This window comes from Hippopotamus amphibius, chromosome 14 (assembly GCF_030028045.1).
Source record: "Hippopotamus amphibius kiboko isolate mHipAmp2 chromosome 14, mHipAmp2.hap2, whole genome shotgun sequence".
In the NCBI taxonomy this organism is placed as follows: domain Eukaryota; kingdom Metazoa; phylum Chordata; class Mammalia; order Artiodactyla; family Hippopotamidae; genus Hippopotamus; species Hippopotamus amphibius.
In genome coordinates this window covers 63,973,434-63,998,981 of record NC_080199.1, presented here as the reverse complement: position 1 = coordinate 63,998,981, position 25,548 = coordinate 63,973,434, and the positions used below count along the sequence as shown (strand labels likewise).

General features: G+C 44.0%; 1 protein-coding gene across 2 annotated transcripts in view; it reads right to left on the bottom strand.

The window, feature by feature from the left end:
- The window catches only part of FAM124A (family with sequence similarity 124 member A), a 101,977-nt gene extending 77,880 nt beyond the window's left edge, over window positions 1–24,097 (bottom strand). For both annotated transcript variants that reach the window (XM_057708009.1, XM_057708010.1), the window contains exons 1-2: window positions 23,929–24,097; window positions 15,477–15,508 (exon numbers count right to left, since the gene is read on the bottom strand). In XM_057708009.1, the coding sequence (XP_057563992.1) occupies window positions 15,477–15,508; window positions 23,929–23,993 (97 nt within the window). In that variant the 5' untranslated portion in view covers window positions 23,994–24,097. The remainder of the gene's footprint in view (window positions 1–15,476; window positions 15,509–23,928) is intronic.
- Window positions 24,098–25,548: the final 1,451 nt, after the last annotated feature.

The window sequence follows — 25,548 nt, the reverse complement described above, 5'->3', positions numbered from 1 at the left end:
TCTAGTATTTTACACAGAATCTGCTCTTCTACTCAGTAACTGCCATTCTTTCTAAACCACCTTGTAACCTGCCAATTCCATCGGTGTCACGGTCACCCTGAGAGTGCCAGGACCTTAATGAAATTCTGTAGATTTGGAGATGAGACAGCAGGGCTTGCAAACAACGGTATTAGAAGGTTCACCTTGTTTTAAGAGGTAAGGTACATCTACCAAAGCCAAACAGACAAAAGAGAAGGATGGTAACCAAACCTACTCCAAGGATTTGTTCATCAAGACCACTCAGCCTTACACTAGAGCTAGCAGGAGGAACCCTCACCATCCCAATTATTAAGATTTATTTCACAAAGGGATTTGTCTGGCAGGATGCTGAGAAATGAGACGAACCACGATTCCCATTACAAGTGTTCTAGGAAAAAACACTGCGGACATGCTTATAAAATACACCATGGACGGTCATAGAAAAATCAGTAATTAAATCTGGTTTTGATCGTGACCAAACAAACATGTGGGAAACAGACTTTTTTTTTTTTGTCCTAAAATTCAGTGAAATATTCAAATGCTTTGCCAACTTGAATAGGATACTGACATATCCCTGGTCCTTGTTTCCAAGTTTCCTTAGAAAAATATGTACCTTATAGCCCATTTGAAGAACAAGCTTCCTGGGCATGACTAGAAAATTAAAGATGGGGGAGGCATTTAGTCCAGCCCCTCAGGTTACACATGAGGTCAGACGACTCGCCCAAGTCGAACAGTTAGTCAACAGCCGCTCTAGAAAGAGAACAGACATCTCCCTACTCCCAATTTGGAGCTCTCCTTAGCTCTGAAGTGCGTACTCCCGCTAATGGCCCCAAGGACTGCAAAGCAGGAGGAGACAGGGTCCCTTCCAGAGATCACAACCTAACGGAGGAAACAAGATGCTCACATGTGAGAAACATAAGAAAAAACACAAAACGGGAGATAGCAAATTCTGAATGATGTAGGGGATGAATTTCAAAGATAATAACTGAAGTTTGCCTCTCCCATAATTTTCTTATTCCCTGTGGCCCTCCAACTGCAGAGTCTGGGCTGTTCATTGCTTCAGGGAGGGTGGGGGCAGATGGATACCCTGCCCCCCAATCTAAAGTCATCAAGTTTCTGAATTTAGATTGTTTTCAGATCACAGGAGACGAAACAGTCTGGAAGGACAAGGCTCTCTCTTTCGAGGCACTGGGGTTTTAGAGACAGAAGAGGCTTTCTGAGCCAAGAAAGGATAAAAACCTAGAGCAGAGGTTTCATCCATGAATTGAACTCCAGAAAAATGTGTGATGCTGCAGGGACAGCTTTTCCAGTTTAGAAGATGTCACGTTTGGGCTTCTGGTGGAGGAAGAAGACTGGAAGGGACCTGACCAAAGCCTGGATGCCAAGAGGTTTCTGAGGATCATGTACTGAACTCCTGGGCTGAGCCCTGCAGGCGTCCAGACCCCAGAGCAGACACGTGCCTTCACTTGTCCGGGGGTGAGGGTGGTGGCTTAGGAGTGAACTTCAGCTCAGTTACAGAGAAATATAGCAGTTCCACTTTTATACCTGAACAAGTGACTGAAAATTCATACTCACTGTAACAGGAGGTTCTTACTGAGTTCTCAACAGACAGCAGAAAGTGTTATAATCCAACTAATGGTGAACCCCTAAACATGCCAGCTCATAAAGACCTCCAACTGCTGAGTCTAGGTTATCTGTGACCCACACCTTTTAGTTTCACTATGCTCAAGCCTGAGGCAATGAAACATTAAGGATGGAATCATAGAAGAAGTCCATTCTTCCAACAATAGACAAAGGAAAGACTTCTCACAACTATTCTTGTTATGAAGAAGGAAATATAATTCTTCCAAGCACTGGTTGCATAGCTCAGTATCAGTACCTTTTGGTACCAATGTCAGATGTCAGGGTGAGATAAAAATAAAAGGGGGAGTGAGAGCAGATGGAATGTTCCTTCCCTTCCATAACCAGTGTGTTGTGCAAAATTTAAAACTTTAGTAAATGTGGTGAAAGGAGAGAAAATTTATAAAGAAGAAAGGAAGGAGGACTGATGGGATCCTCTTTCCTTTCCTAGTCAATTTTGAATATTGTAACCTTTAATGGATATGACCTGGCTTTTTATACAACATTCCCTGAATACTTCCAACTTGTTATCTCCTGAAAGGTTAATGACAACAATATTGATGTTGAATAAAGATAGGAGGAGGGAAAATACTTTCCATGAAGCCTGTGCAGGGCACTGATGGTTTTTGGGTACGGTTATTGATGTCTGAGGTTGGAGTGGGCGTATAATCAATCCCATACTTTCAATGAGAGCCACAGAACAGACTTCAATTTGCGGGTCTCCAAAAGCTGAGAGTTTCCCTGTTTACAATCTACTCTTCAGAAAATACAGGTTAGCAAAGAGAAGAAAACTCAGAATGCTACCATCCAGAAACAAGTCATAATTTGGTGTCTGCCGTTATAGATTTTTTTCTGAGCATCTATATTCCTGTATATATGTGTATTATTACCAAAAATGGTATTGGAGAGTTTTACAGTCTAATTTTCTCACTAAGCATATTGTGTGTATTTAATAACTTTTGCCCATTATTATTGTGTGTGTGTATCCATCCATACTATTTTTTTGTTCATAAAATCCCAATTTTTGTAAGACCCTGGCACTCTCATCCATGCCAATGGGACACTGAAATGGTACCTTTGGAGAATGACCTGGCAATAGGGATCAGAAGCTTTAAAAAGTAATTATGCTTTTGACCTTGGCAATTCCACTTGTAGGAATTTATCCTAAGGAAATAATGGAGGATACGCACAAAGATGTAGTATAAAAATATTCCTGGCAATGCTGATTATAATAGTGAAAAAGTGAATAAGACCAACAATAGGGTACCAGTGAATAAAGTATGGTGCAGAAAGAAATACAATGGAATACTGTATAGTCAAATTATTACAGAAGTAAGTTTGGTATATAAAGAAGTTCACAATATGCTTAGTGAGAAAATTAGACTATAAAACTCTCCAATACCATTTTTGGTAAAAATATACACATATATAGGAATATAGATGCTCAGAAAAAAAATCTGTAAAGGCAGACACCAAACTATGACTTGCTTTTGGATGGTAGCATTCTGAGTTTTCTTCTTTTCGCTAATCTGTATTTTCTGATTTTTCTACAATGACTGTGTATCATTTGGATAATAATTATTATGTCAGGGGAATGTGTAGTGGCAGCTACTCATTTTTGTTCCCTCCCTTGGGACGGGGGTGGGGTGGGGGGGGCAGGGCATCCTGACAACTGTGGTAGACCAGATGTCCCTGAAGTATCACTTCAGCCTCTCAGGGAAAATGTAATCATGAGAAGTTTGCCTCCATTTTTCTCTCATATCCTGGCTAGAAACTAACACCTTCTATGTAATTGAAATCACACAATTAAAACTTATCTTTGAAGCCAGAAGGACTACACAATATTTTTTTTGGAAATGGATGTCCGTGTAACAGAGCATCAGAGGAGTTGTCCGTGTGGGATGCTGTCCTCAGCCTTTGATTTTCTGATGAATATCTTTTGTTATTGGGGTTTATTTTTTCTTATCAACTGTCAAACAGTAACACTGTCTAGTTTTTCAGGTTCTGTTTCAGAGGACTCTAAATATATAGACCCCACAACATCAAATAACAGTCTAAGTACACTCACACTTTTGGCTCCAGTAGTTTCATTCATCTCAGGTTTCATTTGCTAATTTCATGATAAGGCTGCTACCTGCTTCTCGAAAAACCCCCAAACAAACAAATACCTCTGGCTTTCCTGATAAAGAACAAGTCACATGTTTTAAAATAAACTACTCTTAGAGGAGGAACACAATTTTCTTCTTTTAAACTATCAATAAAATAACTTAAATACTAAGTGAATTATTTTATCTAGACATTATACAAATCCTAGAGCCTACAGGTTATACCATTAAAAAATTAGCCTCTGAAAGTAAGAAACTTGGATAAACTACCTCAATCAGGGATGATTTAAGAGAAATCTTATTTATTGGGGAGATGGGCTCAATCAGTGCTCTGGAAAATTTCAGTACAGATCAAGATGGTGGAGTAGGAGGATGTGCGCTCACTCCCTCTTGCAAGAGCACCGGAATTACAACTAACTGCTGAACAGTCATTGACAGAAAGACACTGGAACTCACCAAAAAAGACACCCCACATCCAAAGACAAAGGAGAAGCCGCAATGAGACGGCAGGAGGGGTGTAATCGCGTTAAAATCAAATCCCATAAATGCTGGATGGGTGACTCACAAGCTGGAGAACAGTTATACCACAGAAGTCCACCCACTAAAGTGAGGGTTCTGAGCCCCACGTCAGGCTTCCTAACCTGGGGGTCCAGCAACGGGAGGAGGAATCCCCAGAGAATCAGACTTTGAAAGCCAGCGGGATTTGATTGCAAGACCTCCACAGGACTGGGGGAAACAGAGACTCCACTCTTGGAGGGCATGCAAAAATGTGTGCTCACCAGGACCCAGGGGGAAGGAGCAGTGACCCCATAGGAGACTGAATCAGACCTACCTACTGGTGTTGGAGGGTTGCCTGCAGAGGTGGGGGGCAGCTGTGGCTCACCGAGGAGACAGGGGCACTGGCAGCAGGGGTTCTGAGAAGTGCTCACTGGTGTGAGCCCTTCCAGAGTCCACCATTAGCTCCACCAAAGAGACTGTAAGCTCCAGGGCTGGGTTGCCTCAGGCCAAACGACCAGCAGTTTGGGAACACAGCCCCACCCACTGGCAGACAAGCAGATTAAAGTGTCACTGAGCTTTGCCCACCAAATCAGATTAAAGTTTTACTGAGCTCTGCCCACCCAGCCCAACCCACCATCAGTCCCTCCCTTCAGGAAGCACCCATGAGCCTCCTAGACAGCTTCCTACACAAGAGGGCAGACAGCAGAATCAAGCAGTATCAGCAGTATTTCATCTTGTGGAACTGAAAATCACAGCCACAGAAAGACACAGAAAATGAAAAGGCAAAACACTTTGTACCAGATGAAGGGACAAGATAAAACTCCAGAAAAACAACTAAATGAAGAGGAGATAGGCACTCTTCCGGAAAAAGAATTCAGAATAATGATGGTGAAGATGATCCAGGACTTTGGAAAAAGATTGGATGCAAAGATAGAAAAGTTGCAAGAAAAGTTTACCAAAGACCTAGAAGAATTAAAGAACAAACAGAGATATGCAACACAATAACTGAAATGAAAAATACACTAGAAGGAACCAATAGCAGATTAACTGAGGCAGAAGGATCAATAAGTGACCTGGAAGACAGAATGGTAATAATAACTGATGCAGAAGAGAATAAAGAAAAAAGAATGAAAAGAACTGAAGACAGCCTAAGAGACCTCTGGGACAATGTTAAATGCACCAACATTCGCATTATAAGTGTCCCAGAAGGAGAAGAGAGAGAGAAAGGACTTGAGAAAATACTGGAAGAGATTATAGTCAAAATCTATGCGATGCAGCAAAGGCAGTTCTAAGAGGGAAGTTTATAGCAATACAATCCTACCTCAAGAAACAAGAAAAATCCCAAATAAACAATCGAAACTTACACCTAAAGAAACTAGAGAAAGAAGAGCAAACAAAACCCCAAGTTAGTAGATGCAGAGAATCCATAAAGATCAGAGCAGAAATAAATGAAATAGAGACAAAGAAAACAATAGCAAAAATCAATAAAACTAAAAGCTGGTTCTTTGAGAAGATAAATAAAATTGATAAACCTCTAGCAAGACTCATCAAGAAAAAGAGGGAGAGGACTCAAATCAATAAAATTAGAAATGAAACAGGAGAAGATACAATGGACACTGCAGAAATAAAAAGCACCATAAGAGATTACTACAAGCAACTCTATGCCAACAAAATGGACAACCTGGATGAAATGGACAGATTCTTAGAAAGGTATAACCTTCCAAGATGGAATCAGGAAGACATAGAAAATATGAACAGACCAATCACAAGTAATGAAATTGAAACTGTGATTGAAAATCTCCCAACAAACAAAAGTCCAGGACCAGATGGATTCACAGGTGAATTTTATCAAACATTTAGAGAAGAGCTAACACCCATCCTTCTCAAACTCTTCCAAAACATTGCAGAGGAAGGAATACTCCCAAACTCATTTTATGAGGCCACCATCATCCTGATACCAAAACCAGACAAAGATAGTACAAAAACAGAAAATTACAGACCAATATCACTGATGAATTTAGATGCAAAAATCCTCAACAAAATACTAGCCAACAGAATCCAACAACACATTAAAAGGATCATACACCATGATCATGTGGGGTTCATCCCTGGAATGCAAGGATTCTTCAATATATGCAAATCAAACAATGTGATACATCATATTAACAAATTGAAGGATAAAAACCACATGATCATCTCAATAGATGCAGAAAAAGCTTTTGACAAAATTCAACACCCATTTATGATAAAAATTCTCCAGAAGGTGGGCATAGTGGGAACCTACCTCAACATAATAAAGGCCATATATGACAAACCCACAGCAAACATTATTCTCAATGGTGAAAAACCAAAAGCATTCCCTTTAAGATCAGGAATAAGAAAAGGATGTCCACTCTCGCCACCATTATTCAACCTAGTTTTGGAAGTCCTTGCCACAGCAATCAGAGAAGAAAAAGAAATAAAAGGAATCCAAATTGGAAAAGAACAAGAAAAACTGTCACTGTTCACAGATGACATGATACTATACATAGAAAATCCTAAAGATGCCACCAGAAAACTACTTGAGCTAATCAATGAATCGGGTAAAGTTGCAGGATACAAAATTAACACACAGAAATCTCTTGCATTTCTATACACTAACAATGAAAGATCAGAAAGAGAAATTAAGGAAACAATCCCATTCACCATTGCAACAAAAAGAATAAAATACCTAGGAATAAACCTAACCAAGAAGGTAAAAGACCTGTTCTCAGAAAACTATAAGACACTAATGAAAGAAATCAAAGACGACACAAACAGATGGAGAGATATACCATGTTCTTGGATTGGAAGAATCAGCATTGTGAAAATGACTATACTACCAAAAGCAATTTACAGATTCAATGCAATCCTGATCAAATTACCAGTGGCATTCTTCACAGAACTAGAACAAGAAATTTTACGATCTGTATGGAAACGCAAAAGACCGCGATAGCCAAAGCAATCTTGAGAAGGAAAGATGGAGTTGGTGGAATCAGGCTTCCTGACTTCAAGCTATACTACAAGGCTACAGTGATCAAGACTGTATGATACTGGCACAAAAACAGAAATATAGATCAATGGAACAGGATAGAAAGCCCAGAGATAAACTATGGTCACCTAATCTATGACAAAGGAGGCAAGGATATACAATGGAGACAAGGCAGCCTCTTCAATAAGTGGTGCTGGGAAAATTGGTCAGCTACATGTAAAAGAATGAAATTAGAACAGTCTTTAACACCATACACAAAAATAAACTCAAAGTGGATTACAGACCCAAATGTAAGGCCAGACACTATAAAACTCCTAGAGGAAAACAGAGGAAGAACACTCTTCGACGTAAACAACAGCAAGATCTTTTCTCATCCACCCCCTAAAATAATGGAAATAAAAACAAAAATAAATGGGACCTAATGAAACTTCAAAGCTTCTGCACAGCAAAGGAAACTATAAGCAAGATGAAAAGACAACCCTCAGAATGGGAAAAAATATTTGCAAACGAATCAACAGACAAAGGACTAATCTCCAAATTATATAAACAGTTCATCCAGCTCAATATCAAATAAACAAGCAACCCAATCAAAAAATGGGCAGAAGACCTAAATAGGTATTTCTCCAAAGATAACATACGGATGGCCAAGAGGCACATGAAAAGCTGCTCAACATCACTCATTATTAGAGAAATGCAAATCAAAACGACAATGAGGTATCACCTCACACCGGTCAGAATGGGCATCATCAGGAAATTTACAAACAGTAAATGCTGGAGAGGGTGTGGAGGAAAGGGAACCTCTTGCACTGTTGGTGGGAGTGTAAATTGATACAGCCACTGTGGAGAACAGTATGGAGGTTCCTCGCAAAACTAAAAATAGAGTTACCATATGACCCAGCAATCCCACTGCTGGGCATATCCCCAGAAAACACCATCATTCAAAAAAACACATGCACTCCAATATTCATTGCAGCACTATTTACAATAGCCAGGACATGGAAGCAACCTAAATGTCCATCAACAGATGAATGGATAAAGAAGATGTGGTACCTATATACAATGGAATATTACTCAGCTGTAAAAAGCAATGAAACTGGGACATTTGTAGAGACATGGATGGACCTAGAGACTGTCATACAGAGTGAAGTGAGTCAGAAAGAGAAAAACAAATATCGTATATTAACACATAGGCAAAATATAGAAAAATGGTACAAATCAACGGTTTGCAAGGCAGAAATGGAGACACAAATGCAGAGAACAAACATATGGACACCAAGTGGGGAAAGCGGGGAGGGTTGGGGGGGAATGAGTTGGGAGATTGGGATACCAAGTTGTACACTCTAAATATATGCAGTTTATTGTATGTTAACCGTATCTCAATAAAAGTTCCTAAAAAAAAATTTTCAGTACAAACAACTCATTTGACTCAGGAGCTCAGGGGTGGGGCCTGGGAGTCTGAATTTCTAACAAGTTTCAGGGTGATGCTGATGCAGCGGTCTGTGGACCACAACTCTGAGTAGCAAGTTTTCCAGTTTGGTGATTTTATGTGCTCTGCCAGGCCAAGAATACCTTGTCTGAGCAGTTAACAAAATACAGAATGAGCAAATACCCCGACCTGCATCAGCTGGCATCCTGTGGCTCTCAGCTTCCACTAAGTCTCCCCCTGAGTGGCTGCAAGACCCAGACCTGTGGCCTTTTTATTAATGTTACCTACAAGCTACATGCTAAATGGCTCCAGCCCTAAAAGGGAGGTCCGGGAACATAACAAGTGTCTCAAATATAATGCCATAGTTGCCCCAGAAAGCCTCAATGCCTGGAGGCATGGGAAGAGGTACAAGTACTAAGGCCCTCCTCCATCGGTAGGAGAGTGAGTACATAACTGGAGTGAGGTCAGTGCATTCCCAGGAGGAGAGAGGACGCCTTAAGGGCTCTTTCCCACACAGCTGCAGGAGCTGTCAGGGGCCCTAGGGAACGCGACAGGTACTTCTGAGTAAACGCTTTAGTCCCACAGTCACTTTGGAAGGCAGAGCCACAAGGTAGGACAGACTGGACAAGAAAATCAGGTTGATCTGTCCACATGCGCAACATCTTAATGGTTTCTGATTGGTCTCTGCAGCCATGGCCACACATCAGGGAGGACTGTGTTATCAGTGATACCATCGTCCAGCACAAGGTCACAAATGGATCAAAGTGAAATTGGCTACAAGGTCATTCCAGCCATGCAGCAGCTCACTTTGAGCCCCCATGAGAACAGCTCTGCACATGAACATGACTGTTGGGCCAGAATAGGGTCTCAACCAGAATGAAAATGGAAGTAGTTCTTGTTTGGGGTTCATTTGCTGGAAGCTTCACACTCAAGCACTCCTGGCACACAGGGAGGGAGGAACAGGAATTCACAACCCTGACTGTCCTCCATTGAAAATATGTTTTATGTCAACTGTTGGGTCTACAATGTTATATCAAACAGCATCACCGGTGTGAATAAGCCCTTTGGAATCTGAGGAAGTAGAAAATGAATGAAACTAGTTATGGACATGAACTGAGATACTTAAGATAACTGTCAGGTTGGGTCTCTAAAGACCGTATTACCATCTATAACTTTGTCTGAAAGGCAATATTCTAAATTAGAGAAAATTGGTGATTTTTCTTTTGGTGCTTTTACTGAGATAGGAGTGTGAAGCTGAGGATGGAATAGGTGGATTTTTTAGTCTTTTGGCAAACCTGTGTATATCACCAACTCCATACTGATCACGAAATTAAGCAACTTCAATGGCTAAAATTGTTCTCCATAAAGATTAATGAGTAGATTTGAGTTATGCTTAGATCTTATGGAATAAGATTCCGAAAGATACGCATTCTGAAAATCATAATGGGGAAAACTACTGTACACAGAAGAAAACAATGAAAACTATGACATTTACAAGTGGGTCAAAGTGAAATTGGCTCCTACCACCTCTTCCAAAATGCTGATCTTCCTTTTTTGGATGTATGTGATAAAAACTGGCTCTAAATGAGCAAATTCCATCAATAAGTTATCGTCTCCTCTAACAAAAACAAAAAGAAAAGAATGAATATTTCATGTCCCCAGTCTGAATTTAGCTCTTGGGTGTGGAGACACAGATCATATATATTCAAATATTCCCCATCAGTGATGAGTTCTACAGTACGCAATCATATCTTTTCAAGGTGCTGATGCTCTGAAAGCTCTTTGCATTTGTTTATTAATAAATCACAATGGGCTTATCTTTCCCTCTATGCTGAGGGGAGGCACAGATGTGGCCAGAGACAAAATCAAAATGTATTATGCTTCAGTGTCCTGAAACAGCAAGGAAATGATGATACCACTGAGAAATGAAAGGGAAAAGACAGCACTTAGAAAGATGCACCTGCGAGGAAAGGCAGCCTCAGGAAGGGATGGGATGTCCTCCGGTCAGAGCAGCAAGGCAGACTTGACAAGCCCCAAGGTGGCTGCAGACCAGCTACAGTGCCTTGCAATTAACCAAGACACTCCAATTTTCCTATTTAAAAAACACCTGCAATCCACCGGACCCTTTTTCCTCCAGTCGAGAGTGTGTCCAGGGGCCCACAGCACCGGCTGGGCCTCTTTGAGGCTGCTCAGGGGCAGGTCACAGACACAGCAGCCCCAGGAAAGCTGAGGGGACAGAAGTCCATGTGGAAGCTCAGGGCCAGGAGGGACAGCACAGGCAGGAAACAAGGATGCTACCTGAGTCACTGGAAGGACAGAGCAGGAAGCTAGAAAGAAAGGGAAGAAAGAGGAGCACAGGAGTCTGAGGCGAACACAGAGGTGGGAGGGAAGACGGGTTCAGTGATTCCCAGCCACCCACGACATGTGCCTTTTTTGCACAGCTCACTACATGCTCCTGGGCTCAAATGAGCAGAGCACCCTGCTCACGGCCGTTTCTCCATAACTTCACACACAGAGAATCCCCCAGGGCATTGCCAAGCGCCCTCTCCATCATTTCAACGGACCTTTCATCAGGGGAGCTCTGCAAAGTCTGAAGGGGCACAAAACTGCAAGACACTTCCTGCTGTCACTGGCAGTTAATAAGGGCCAGGTGAAGAGTTAATGACACGGCTTGAGTTTCAAGAAGTCGTGTCATCTTAGTCTTAGGGCACAATCACGAGGGCAATTAGAGAAGGCTCCTGGAGAAGAGTCTCAAACACAGAGAACTAGTTAACTCTTTGACTACCTCCTACTGGCATTATTCTGGGGCTAGAGGTCCTCAAGAAATGTTTTACTGTTCTGAAAATATCTTTTTTTGTCCCCAGCCCCCAGCATCTTCTAGGAGGAATTCTCCAAATGTGATTACAATCCTTATTTGAATGGAAATATTCAATCACACATCATGAGAATTTCATTAGCATTACGTGGCACAGCTGATTTTCCCCCAGCATAATTATTGTTTTTCTTTTATCCTGTTTATAAGATTTCCCCTTTTTATTTAAGTCACTTAAGAACGCAAATTGTACACAGTGGCTTGATGATCTCCTAACCAGGTTGCTGGAATAAACAACCTAAAATTCTGAGAGTATAAATTAAATTCGGCTTCCTGAGGAAGTATTTTGCTTTACTAAGATCTCCTGAGTGCTGAGTGGGTTTAGGTTTGCAGAAAACACAAAGAAAAAGCCTTTCTGCCCATCAACCTCAAAAAGACAAACGGACCAGTCGCAACTGGAAAAAAATTCATCCACGTAAAACCAAAACATTCATTAAAGAAGCCCCCTCAGCCACTCCCCTGAATTGAAAGTGACACTGGACACAGTCAATGGGAATGCGACTCTTTAATCCAAGAGGTTAAGGAGAAGCAGGATGCCCGATGATCTCAAGCCCCTCTTCCACTTATTTGGGGGGGGGAGGAGGGGGATAAAAAGCAGCAGCTGCCCCTCACCACAAGGTCTCTACCACCACCGACTTACAGGCAGCACACAGTACAGAAACTCAGATTAACTCTGAATATCCTTCATTTTGGGGTTAATGCTACAGGCCACCAGAGGGGACGCCCATCCTCTGGACTCTCATTCTGGGACAAAGGAAAAAGGTACAGAGTCCTTGATCCTTCTCTCCTTTCCTCCCTCCCTTCTCTGCTCTTTTTAGAGGAGTTTCTAAAGACTGTCATATCTGAGCATCCCAGAGCTCCTGGAGAGGTCCTTAGAGGTCATTCAGTCCAACTGCCTCATCCTAAAGAGGGCGAAACTGAGGCTCAGAAAGGGTAAATGACTTGCCCGAGAGCACACAGCTAATTCACGGTGGAACCAGGACTGCGACCTAGGACACCTGAACCACACCACTGCTCTGGAACTTCCTCCTGGGGATGCCCTTTCTTCTTCTGCCCTCAGGGGCAGGCAGCATGAAGAAGCAGCCCCTGTGTTCCAAGAGGAAAACCAGCAACGAAACAGAGTGGCGTTCTTGGAGGAAGCTCTGCTGACACTCCCAGTAGTGATGAAAACCAACTGTGGACAAGCAGATTCTAACCCCAGCCTACCCCGAGGGAGCACGTATGCCTCTGTGAACTCAGGAACAGGCGGGGAGAGGAGCATCATGGGACTATTCAGCAAGAAGCACTCGCAGACACAGAAAAGTCCATTTCCTAAAGTGAATGGTTAGAACCAATGCTGAAATCCCAGTCAGGAATCATTCAGAAACAAGCCATTCAGCGGCGAGAGGCCGACCAACGGGGGCACCAGAATGACAATGAGATGCAGGAACTGCTTCCAGGACCGATACGTGGGAACTGGGACCGACCAGTCAGCAGCCCTCTGGGCCCTGCTGGTCACACAGAGGGCACTGGCACCAAATTGGCTGTGACAGGGAGAGTGACCTTGGAACTGCACCATTCAGGAGAAATAGGAAACTCATTAACCTTCTTTCTACTCAGTCCTCTGAGTGTGATTATCTAGCTTGTAGGGAAATGCTGGGGGGTTTTTTTGTTTGTTTTTTGGGGGGTGTTTAAAAAATTTATGTATTTATTTATAGGCTGTGTTGGGTCTTTGTTGCTGCTCACAGGCTTCCTCTAGTTGTGGCGAGCAGGGGCTACTCTTTGTTGTGGTGCCTGGGCTTCTCATTGCAGTGGCTTCTCTTGTTGAGGAGCACGGGCTCTAGGTGCACAGGCTTCAGTAGTTGTGGCATGCAGACTTAATAGTTGTGGCTCGAGGGCTCTAGAGTGAAGGCTCAGTAGTTGGGGTACACGGGCTTAGTTGCTCTGTGGCATGTGGGATCTTCTCAGACCTGGGATCGAACCCGTGCCCCCTGCATTGGCAGGCAGATTCTTAACCACTGTGCCACCAGGGAAGTCCTGGGAAATGCTGTTTTTAACATCTACTTGGAAAATACTTTTTATCATTGCAGCACTGTTTAACCTATGTTTTAAAGGACAGATTTAAGACTCTAGAGTTAACTTTTTTTTTTTCTTTTCGAAAAGGATCTACTCTGTTACCCTTAACTGAATGCATAAGGGGCCTTCTCCTGCACATAGGTATGGCCAGGACTGATTCTCCTGGCTGGGAGGAAAGGCAGTTCAGGCAACATACAGAGCAAAGACAGTCAGGGGCCTACCAGTATCCCCTCACCTCTTCTTCCTGCCCAGAACAAGGATGTGATGGCTGCAGCAGAGGCAGCCATTTTGTAACTTTGAGGCAACCTTGAGGATGGAAGCCACAGTCCGAGAACTGTGTAGCACACCCACACTGTCTCCTCTGGACTTTTTTTTTTTTAATTGGAGGAAAACAAACCCTTACTTAAGTCATTATTTTTCTTTATTATTGGTAGTCAAATACATTTCCTAACTGAAATATGAAACGCATATACACCCTCACTCACCAAGAGGTCCCTACACTGAAGAATGAGGCAGGAATCGCCAAATATTTAAAGAGAAGAGGAACAGCAATAAAAGGCTATTGATCCCAGTTGCACTAAGAGAAATTCCAACTCAGAGATCGCAATTAAAATAACAGAGAGAAAAACACCCCAAAGCAAATTACCGGCTTCACTGACAAGAGAGGTGCTTTGTTATAACCCAGAGGACTGATTTGAGCGCTACAAATTGAGCAAAGGCTTTGGGCAAGCATTTTATAAAAATCATTCTTAAAGAAATGTAGCCTCTGGGCAAAACTGAAAATGGTGGCAGAGAGAGAGAGTTCAAGAGAGCGTTCTCTGATTTAGGGATGCAGCAGCTTTGGGGAGGGGATCCAAATCACGGGAGCATTATTCTCATTATTACTAATGGTTCTTAATAACTTAGGGGCAATGTTGGGTCTCCAGTTGGCTGAAATGATCAGAAATTGCTCGCTGCAGTTATACTAATAACTAAATATAATTTGACACTAAATTACCGTCCCAGACATACAGCTCTCCGCACAGTCTCTTATTGCAAAGGAAGAACTAAACCAGAACATCAATAAAAAGAATAATCCAATTAAGTGTCTTTCCATTTGGGAACTATTTAGAATTGAGAGCTTATCAGGATAGCAAGACAGGACCAAAAAATTCAGTGTTTACTGAGTCAAAAAATCAGGGCTTTTATTATAATTTTTTTTGTTATTTTAAAATAAGTATTTAATCAGTCTGAATGGCGTCGTAGCGATCTTCATCATTGCAAACTGTTCCTAGATATAAGGCCTAATTTCCCATAAACAGATTGATTTATAATTTAATATTCAATACAGGCACCTTTTTCTATGCTCAGAGTATGTTTATAAACATATTCCCATTTTTTAACTATATAAGAATCACCTATGATATCTGCCTGCAGGTACAGAAAGACATGGGAGGAAGTTCACCCAACAGATGAATTGGGGCCATCTCATGGAGCCAATGAACGCACTCTGAGCTGTGAGCCTGCAGACGGCAGGTATTCGATACGTTTGTTGAATGAATGAGTCACCTCAGCTTCATCAGAGAAGGTACTTTCCAAGCATGTGGGTTAATAAAGCCTGGGCTAGGCTCTCCAGGCTGAATTTCCATAGGGAAAGTAGTGGCACGTCTAGCCCTGAAATCAAGGGACCATCAAATTCTCCAGGAAAAGCCTCCACTTTTCACAGAGAATCCTGTATCACATTCTTTGGCAAGGATACCTTTGGTGATTCTTTCTTTTAAAGCAAGGGTTACATGGGTGGCCTTCTCTACAAATAGAGATGGGACTAACCCCCAGGGAGACTCCAAAGACAAAGCTGAAGGACATTCAAGCCATACTTAAGTGCATACTTACTGCTGGTGGAGGACATGTGGCTGTAGTCGGACCTGAAACACAAAACCTTAGCATTAGCAGGATTAGACATGATTTTTCTCTATCCAAGTGATCTCTTCAAGCTAGAATTTTAAAGTCAGTGGTAAGTAGCATTTAACCGGTAAAGAAATGCCACAAATTAAAAACTGTCGTGCTGAGGACTCTTTTGTGCAGAATCAAGTTATGTCTGGATTTGAAAAGGACAACTTTAAGGCATTCTAGAAATCTGGGGTCCTTCATATAGGCTCTGTGAGTCTCCCAGATGGGAGAGCAGATGGGTCCCGAACCGTCTAAATTTACTGGCGAAGTTTTGAATGGAAGCTTATTTTTCCAGGGAGAAGGCTCAAGGTTTTCAACAGATTCTTGAAGGGGTTCATGACTCCCCCAAGAGGTTAAACCACTGCAAAAAGTTAAACCCTTCAACTGTCAGCACCACTTCTCAGGGAAATGTTTCTGTGCTGATGCAAGCAGAGGCAAATTGGACCCTGGTGAGGGAGAGGGAACCCTGGCTGGGAGGGCTTCCACACTCAAGGTCTGGCTGACCATCAGGAAACACACAAGCACAACGATGGTTGATTTCTGTTCCATCTGGGAATAAATTCTGCTAGATATTAGAGGGACAGGATGTGGGCTCTGATCTGGAAAGGGAAATGGCAGGGTTAGGGCCAGGGTGAAATTACCCATCAGTTTCTATGCTGAAAAATCAGCTGCTGGCATTCTGCCTCTGTGAGAACGGGAATCTGGCCAAGAACTTGCCTGCTTAATCTCTACTGAGTTTCTGCTCTACTTGTGTGGCTCTCAAACTGTCCCTCTCTGGCAACGTACGTGGTATAGGAGCTATTGGTTTTCTCCCCCAAGTGTCCCCAAGTTATTCTCAGTAAGAAATGAATCTCTCAGGCACAGAGGGGTTTATCCTGCCAAGGTGGTAGTTAGGGGACATAGTTATGCAAATAAAGTGGTTAATTATGTTTAATTTTATAGATCTACCCTCCTTTTATTTACTTAGTCTCACGCTGCCTTTCTTGAATCATCCAATTTTTACTCCATTGAGATTCTTGCCACATTAAAAAGGTATAAACAAAACTTTAAAAATCATAAATGACATGCCTCTCACTAGTTCAAACAACCTACATTTCTCACACAAAATGATGCACTGACCTATTGGTAGAGGAATAAAATAGAAGAAAAACAGCATGTGATTTTCTCTTTTCGAATGAAATACTTTAGTCGTCATAGAATCACTGAATTTTAAAACTGGAAAGAATAACAGTTACTAACATTTGCATATCCCTTTATAAAGTACAAACTGCATCCACTGAAATCTCATCCAATTTTTTATATTATTGATTAGGAAACCAAAGTGATAATATTTGTAAGCAGACCAGGACGGGAGGAACGATAAGGCTTAAACTAGGTGGGCAGGGCGGTGGCAAGGAAGGAGTTAGAAAGGAGAATGGATTGGCTAGAGCCTGGAGACATGCTGGCTAAGGGAAAAGAGAGAGAGAGAAAGAGAGGAGAGGCAGGGACCAGGAACGTTCTGAAACTCAGGATCTGTAACCCCAGTGTCGGTGCATTACATTCTTTCTGGAACCAGGCAGGACATAAATAAGCTTTCGGACAATGCTTAGAAATGTAACTGTACATAACTGCAATTATTACTCAACCAACGTCTACTGTGGTAGATGCAACAGAAAACAATTCCATTACAATATGATCATCTTAAGATGGCCAGGCTTCAGAGAAACTGCATGACAATTCCAATAAAACATTCAATAAGAATGTGCAATCGTATTTATTTTATTGTTAAAATTTTGTCAGTATTTTCAGCTAGGGTTTTCAAAAGACTCTTGAAGCATATGCGTTTCATATATGTGTACATTTAAAGATCTGCATGCAGATGGATACGTATGTAGAATGAAATTTACATTTGAAATATATTCCAAGAATCTTAACGTGCAATGGGAGTATTTTAGGACAGGTGCTGGCATAACGAATGCCCCTGCCACAAATCTCTCCATATTTTTCATGATGAAAGGCACCACCTAGGTCAGGCCTGCCAAATGGTCAGTCTTCTGACTGTCACTCTCGCCCTGCTCCAATTCCTTCCTCATACAGCAGCCAACCTTTGCAAAGCACAAATCTGATCATGTCCCTCTGGATGAAGTTCAAGCTCGACAGTGTACAACATAAACCCCTCTTTCTGTGACTGATGGCCTCTGCCCAGCTCTGCTGTCTCATCCTCACCCCAACTTCCACCCCTGCCCACCATCAAAACAGAAATCAAACAGAAAGTCACCTAAAATCTCACACTGTTCTCCAGCCTCTGGTCCTGGCGAAGCAATTTGTACCCGATTGCCATAATGATGGAGATACAATTTTAAACTGCTCTTTTCACTAAACTCCAACATAAAATGCTGCTACGTAGTTCCTGTAATTATAATTTTAGATAAAGTGATGTACTATAATTTAGTCGACCATGCCCCTTTTGTTGGCTATATGATTGTTCATGATTGTTCACTTTCGCAAAGCACACAGAGATGAGAAATTTAAAATACAGCTTGATATTTAATTTCCTTAGAAAAATTATCACGATGGGGAATAGGGACTGAGTCAAGGTATGAAGACTTTTACAGATCTTAAAATACACTCCAAGTAACCCCAAAAGGTTATTTACTAGAAATATGGCTGGTGAAGGACAAGCTGTAAAGCTTGAAAAAATTTTACACATAAATAGCTTCAAACAATTTCAGATACTGACTACGGTTCTCTGGAGGCGTGTGTACTCCCAGCTTTTTTTAGGTAGGAGGAAGCAAGCTGCAAGGTACCTGTCTTGGGAATTTTGTTTACTGGCCTCACATCCTAAGAATTTATCCAGCTCGCTCTGCAACAGACATTCAGCTCTGCCAGAATGAAGCATGTAAGGTGAATCCACAAATTTTAGGGTGAAAAATTTATGGATACATGATACAGGTGAGCAGTAATACAAGGGTTATATATATATTCACATGCCTGATACATGTAGTAGACACATTTTCAAACATTACCTTTAGTTAGTATCTGTGCCAAAAATGAACAGAATGTAATATGTGGTCCCTTGACTGTACTTTAGTTACAATTATATGTATGGTTTGAAATATAAAGGGATCTGCACTTAAGATAGTTTACCACTGACAGCAGTCTACTTGCCAATTTTTATATTTATATAAAATGGATACCTTCCTAAATTCTCTTTTCCAGGGAAATCTTGGGATAAGAATTGATTTAGGTATTTCAGTGGAATTTATCTTGACATTTCTGTAAAACATCAGCTCAGTGCACCATGGACCGCATCCTTTAACTCTCAGTCCACTGAATTTGACGCCATAGTAACTTAGAACTAACTAGCTCCACCTTGAACACAAAGGTAACAGAGTACCTAACAGATCATCTTGCCGTCTATGCAAGATTTCCCCATCTTCCATTCTTTAAATCTGTCCCATTTAAAAATGTATTCTGCCTCTTCCTTCCCATCCACCTGTTTATAAACTCTAGACCTGTGAACTGTTTGTTACCTGTGAAATCACAGTGACGCATCAGTTGGAGGTCATCGAAAGATAAAGGGCACGTTATGACCCTACGTTTTCAGAAGCTCAGTGACAGCTGACACAGACGTGGAGCTCCGTTAATGCCAGGTCAAACTTCTGAATGAAAATAATCCATCGGCTATGGTTATATTTGAAAGAGTGCCTTAGAGGCCAAATCTGGGAGGCAGCACTAATGAAACACCCATTGGAAAACATGCATCTTAGCCTTTCGTTTGCGTTTACAAAACACTGCCTGTCCCTCTGTTAAGAGGTTCTGTTTCTTAAGACAGTTCACCATGGTCAATAGCCAACTTGCCAGTTTTTTTCTAACAGAAAGTACACAGAAGCACAAGGCTTGTTTTTAAGTGGATCTGGAAAGTGGGAGTTTCAAAATGACATCAATCGCCACAGAAGAATGCTAGTTTGCTTTTAGTCTTAGCCTGTGTTGGGAGGTGGTCAGACAGCAAGGGTAGCATTTCAGGCAAAAGAAAATGTCTGAGCAGAAAACGAGAATTAATTACAGACCAAACAGCTCTTTGAAAGGCAACTTGACCAGGCGAGACGTGTACTGGAGACCCAGGCTTCAATCTAGGCCACTAACTAGTCATACACCCTCTGGACCTCTGTTTCCTCACCTTCAAAATAAAAATAATTATCGTATTGAGGCATGTGCCGTAGTGTTTCTGATGTTCTGAACAATGATCAAATTGCTTAAGGCATTTGAAAGCATCAGAGCCTCTACTGTGATGAATGCAAAGAAAATAAGGTCTTGAGTGCACCTGGAGATGTACATTTTTATTATATAAAACTCTAAGTTTACCATTTAGAGTGTTTTTCATAGGAAATAAGTGTACAGACTCATTTAGTCCTCATCACCACCCTATGAGGTAAGTACTATAATATTCATCCCCATTTTACAGAGGAGAAAGCTGAGGGCAGAAAAAGGTTAAGTGACTGACTCGAGGTTCCAGAATTCCTAGGTGGAGGAGCCAGAATTTGAACCCCAGCAGGCTGGCTCTTTGGATGGTAATTTTCAAAGGGATCAGCACAGTCTACCCACTGGCAGTGGGATCCACAAAGGTTCTTGGAAGCTTCTCCGATGTGCTGCTGAAAGGATCCGTCATCAGCTCAACAACAGCCCCCAAATCCCTTGCTCCTATGTTCTGTTCACCCCAGCCTAGCAACAGTCCCACTCCTCCAAACCTTGCTGATCTCAACTACCCACCGTCTTTCTCCGCCTGCCCCTAGGTGGGTGAGCACTGCTGCAGGAAAATAAACAGCAAGGTAGACTGGTACCTTCATATCTATGTAATCACTAATCTTGACTGGGTTCTCACTCACCATTGCCCGAACAACCGTGGCAAGTCTCCATTCTCCTGGGGGCTGGGGGCTGCATTTGCACTGAATGGAAACCCATCTTCCTTCCTCTCCCACTGGCTGCAACAGGGATGTCCCTCCTCTTTCCAAAGTCAATCCGGCCACGTGGTCTGAAGTCCATCTACCTGTACCTTTTCAGAAAGCTGACGCTACAGATATCAGTTTTTCTCCTATATAGTTATCCTTTACTATTTACAGAATCCTTTCTATGAGCATTTACTGCCCAATTATTGCCTATGTTTAAGAAATCCTGGGCTTCCCTGGTGGTGCAGTGACTAAGAATCCACCTGCCAATGCAGGGGGACAAGGGTTTGAGCCCTGGTCTAGGAAGATCCCACATGCTGTGGAGCAACTAAGCCCATGTGCCACAACTACTGAGCCTGTGCTCTAGAGCCCATGAGCCACAACTATTGAGCCCACGTGCCACAATTACTGAAGCCTGCGTGCCTAGAGCCCGTGCTCAGCAATAAGAGAAGCCACCGCACTGAGAAGCCTGAGCACCGCAACAAAGAGTAGCCCCTGCTCTCCACAACTAGAGAAAGCCCGCACAGCAGCAATGAAGACCCAACACAACCAATAAATACATTAATTAATTAAAAAAAAAATCCTTTCCTCATCCCACTCTCCCCTCCAGCTACTGCCTCTTTTCACCCCTCCCTTTCCCAGACAAAGGGCTCCAGCCACCCTGGCTTCTCCTCCACCACTCCTCCGTCAACCACTACTCCGCCTTCTCTTCACCACCTCCGTTTCAAAAGAAGACACTTCACCTTCCTCATCCTGATTCGTTTCTCAACAACACAGCTAATCTCTTTCCTTTCTTCGCTTGGCTTCTAGGATACAACCTTCTTCCTTTTTTCACTCCATGCCTACTTTTTCTCAGGCTCCTTTATCAGCTCATCCTCCTTTACCTGACATTTAAATACTGTAGTTTTTCAAGGCTGTTTGCCAGAGTTGTTGAAGGATTAAATGAGTTAATGAAATATGTAAGTCTTAGAATGGTACCTGGCACACAGTAAATGCCAGGCACCTGTTTGCTATGACCTTTAATGTATTTAATCCACTCCTAGGGCTTCAACTGCCATTTTTAGGCTGACAGCTCCCAAATGCAATGCCATCCTGCAGCCCTCTGGTCTGAGCGCCTCTCTATGTAGATTACTTGACTGCTGACTCATCATCTTTACTTGGATGTCTCCCAATACTTGAAACTTGGTATGCTGAAGATGAAACTTCTCATACCCTGCCCATACTTGGTCTAGAGGGGATCACAGGCTACTCTGAGAATCTGATGAAAAATGGTGTCCTCTCATAAAACTTCACAAAGCCCGTCAATTTGCATACAACTTGAAGCAATCCACGGACCCCAAATTGTTATCTGAGCTGACTCTTGAAAGAAGAGTAGAGTTTCGCTTGGCAGACAGGCGTGCCAGGTGGAGAAGGGCCCAGCAAGCAAAGAGGGCAGCTTGACACAGACAAGGAATTGGAAAAAATCCAGCTGACATGGCCAGATGCAGGATGCAGGGATGAGCCTGTCAAGTGACAAGGCCGGGGCGGGGTGTGTGTGTGTGTAGGGAACCCCATAATCCTGGGGCTTGTAGGCCATGCTAAAGTCTTTGTACTTTATAGATAACAGAACCACTAAAAGTTTGCAAGGCAGAGAGACATGATCAGATTTGTGTTTTAAAAATGATAACAAACACATACTGAGTGCTTTCTACATGCTTTCTACACATTCTTGACAGGTAGCTATAGGAAAGCTGGATAGAGTAAGAGGTGGCAAGCTCTGGAGAAGCAGGGAAACAATGAACAGTTTTTAAATAAGTAATCCCAACTTTAAGAGATATATGAATATGCGGCAAATACAAGACTAATAAGCATGTGCTGAAACTACTTCATTTAAATGCATCTGAGGGTGATGACACTCCTGGGTCAGGGCTTTCTTTCCACTTCTCCAAGAGATCTGTTTTAAGTGAGCTCTGCAAATTGAAAACCAATGGACCAGCCTGTGCTTTATCTAACCCAGCTGAAAATGACCTGGTTAATTTTGCTTTGTTTCTTCTATTCATGGTCCAGCTAACCAGAGGCGGGGTGGAGGGGGGGGAAGCTAAGGCTCTTCAATTAAAGTTGATAAATCCCACACATACAAAGTGTGGGAGAAAGCTCAGGAGTTCAGTATCTGGAATCAGGTTACAACACTGGAGTGTAATTGGGTTCTGTAGTGAATCATCAAAAATCACAAGTGCAGAACACAGGGAAAGCCCACTGCAGGGTAAATGTTTTTGGGCAGTAAAGTCCCAGATTTGGGCTCCAGTGGGTGGAGGCTGCAAGGAAGGGTGGGGTCGGGCAGGCAGGAGAGGCTGCCTAGGGAGGCTTTCTCCGGGTCAGGTCTGAGCCAAGGTCCAAACTGGGCCTGGACTTTTCCTGTCCTCACAGGGTTGCCAAATCCTGAGATTAGTCTAAATCTCCCCAGCCTTCCAGGAATGAGGCTTTCTGTGGTCTGGGCAGCCCCAGCCCGGCCCCGACTCGAGTTACTGCAGATAAGAAAAGACACCCTTTCCTTCTGGGTCGGTACTCGCATCCTGGATGTAGCGCTGACTCTGCACCGGGAAGTCCTCTAGAGATAGGGACTGGGCGGAAGCCTTTACGATGACATTCGTCTCCTAAAAGATATTCAGCCTTTTGTCCCACTCAGGAAACCGTGTTGTCGGGAGAGGGTTAGTCTCCAAAGGTTTGGGCTAATTGTTTGAGTCCGTTGAAGCGAAGAGGACATTTTAAAAAATAAGCAGGGTTAGACCATAGCACCATCTTCATCCCACCTGTGCCCAAGGCAAGCGGTTCCAGCTGGGACAGGTGCGCAGAGGTGAGGAAGTTTGGCGCAGCTGTGGAGGAGTTGGGGAGGGGGGGTTTGGAAAGCACAGTGAAGTCATAAAATGAAAAACGCCATCCTCTTAGACGACTTCTGAAAGACTTTTAGGTCTCACGTGTCCTACCCTCTTCACCTTTTCTCCCCATCCTCAAACCCCCATCCCGGACTCCAGGGGGCTCCAGAGGTACAAAAAGAAAGCCCTCGAGGAAGGTGGAAACAAGTGCAAGAGCATCCCTTGTCTCTCTAATGATGATACAGAGGACACGGCATTTGCCCGGCACGCCGCATCAGCTCAGTGATAAGCGAGTGCAAGAGGGGCTGGGGTGGAGTGGGGTGCGTGGGGTTACTCTGAACCTTGAGTCGTTCCACTTTCCTGTCCTCCAGGGTGGGGCCCACCTTGACGCGGGCAGCCACGGACCACGCCGCTCTGCCCTCAGGGTCGGCCCAGGAGCGAGCGCGCTCGCCACAGCCCCTCCGGCTTCCCCAGGGGACCAGGCAGGAGAAGCAGCCCCCGCAGCCGTGTCCCGCCGAAGCGGCTCCAGAGCGGGATCCAGGAAGGGGCCGGGAGCAGCCGCCGCGCAACTCGGAGAGTGCCCCCCGCCCACTGCCCAGCCGGGTCCGCGACGCTCACCCTCCGGTCTCGGCGCCCGAGTCCACGCAGTCATCCTCCTCGCCGCCGCCCGCCTTGGGGTCCATGGCGCGCTCCCCGCCGCGCTCCGCTCGCGGGCGCCGGCGTGACCCGGGGCGGGCTCCCTCCGGGCCGCCCAGCGCCGCCCGGACCCGCCCGAGCTGGCCGGGCTCCCTCGGAGCGTCTCGCGGCCGGGGCTCCGGCAAACAACTCAGGCGCCACCCTGCGCCGCGCCCTCTCCTGGCCGCGCCCAGCCGGGCACCCGGGGCATCTCCCGCCCCGCCCCGGCCGCTCGGCCGTGCGAGCGTGTGCGCGCGCAAGAGGGTGTGTGCACGGAGCGTGTGTGCGCGCGGGGGTGTGCACGTGAGCCAGGGTATGTGCGTATGCACGAGGGCGTGTGCACTCGGTGTGAGCGCGCGCGCGAGGGGAGTGGATGTGCAGGGTGTGCGCGCGCAAGACAGAGCATGTGCGTGTGAGCGAGGGTAGGTGCGAGCGCAAGAGGGTGTGCGCAACCGGCTGTGCGCGTGTGCGCGAGCTCCCGTGAGCCCGCGTGTTGCGCGCCTACGTGTGGTGTGAGTGCATGAGTGGGCGAGGTCTGTGTGGTCGCGTGCACTTGTGTGTGTGGTTTGCTGTGGGTGGGTGGGTGAGGTGTGTATGTAGGTGCAGGCTTCTGGGTGTATGCTGAGTGCGTGTTCCCGGCTGTGCTTTGTGACCGCGTGTGATGTGGGAGTGAGCCGCCCCTCTCCCCGGTGGGCGCATAGCCCCGGAATTCGGAATCCTAGGGATTGCCCCCAGGTTCCTGAGCCCCGGCGATGAGAGTCCCACTGAGAAAACACCCGGCCGCGAGGTGAAAGCAAGGAGGAATCAGTTTTACTTCTGCATCAGTTAGAACATCTAGGTGGTTTCTTACAATTCCCTCAGAATTGCCAACACTGGATTCATTATCGCCTTTCTTAGCACAGGTCTGAGTGGCTTCCTGCCACCAACTTGCTAGTTTACAACTGGTGTCATGCATTATTTTGCTAGTTAAAAAAAAAAAGCCTTTAAAAATAACTCAAAGACCATTGCAGGCACCTGCATTCAGGGGTTGTTGCTGTAAGGGGATAATGGATGCTTGTAAAGTACGCCTGTCAGCACCTGGGGTGGGTTAATGATCACTGCTGAAGGGGCTCACCTCCCCTTGGTAGGGTGAGGCTGGATGGAACTTGGGGGCAGGGAGGATCAACACAATTTGGATTTAATTCTGACAGCCCTGCCCAAACCATCGGAAGGCACTCATTTCTAATTTCTTCTGTTTTAAAGCAAGTTGTTTAACCTTTTCGTGCCTTGATTTACTTAGCTGTAAGACGGGACTATTGATATCTATCCTAGCCTGTCGTGAATTTAATGAGATCATATGTAGAAGTATGTAGCATTGGTCCTCATACGTGCAAAGCACTAGTCCCAGGCAGCCATCAGTACTTTTAAAGCATGAGCTAGCTACATTCGCAGTCTCAATTTGCAAACCAGTGACAAGCGGTATCACCAAAGGGGAATCTATTTTCTTTCCTTTCTCTCCTCCCCTCCCTTCTATTCTTCCTTCCTACTTACCTAAATGTCACTCCTTTTGAGTCTTATCTTAAT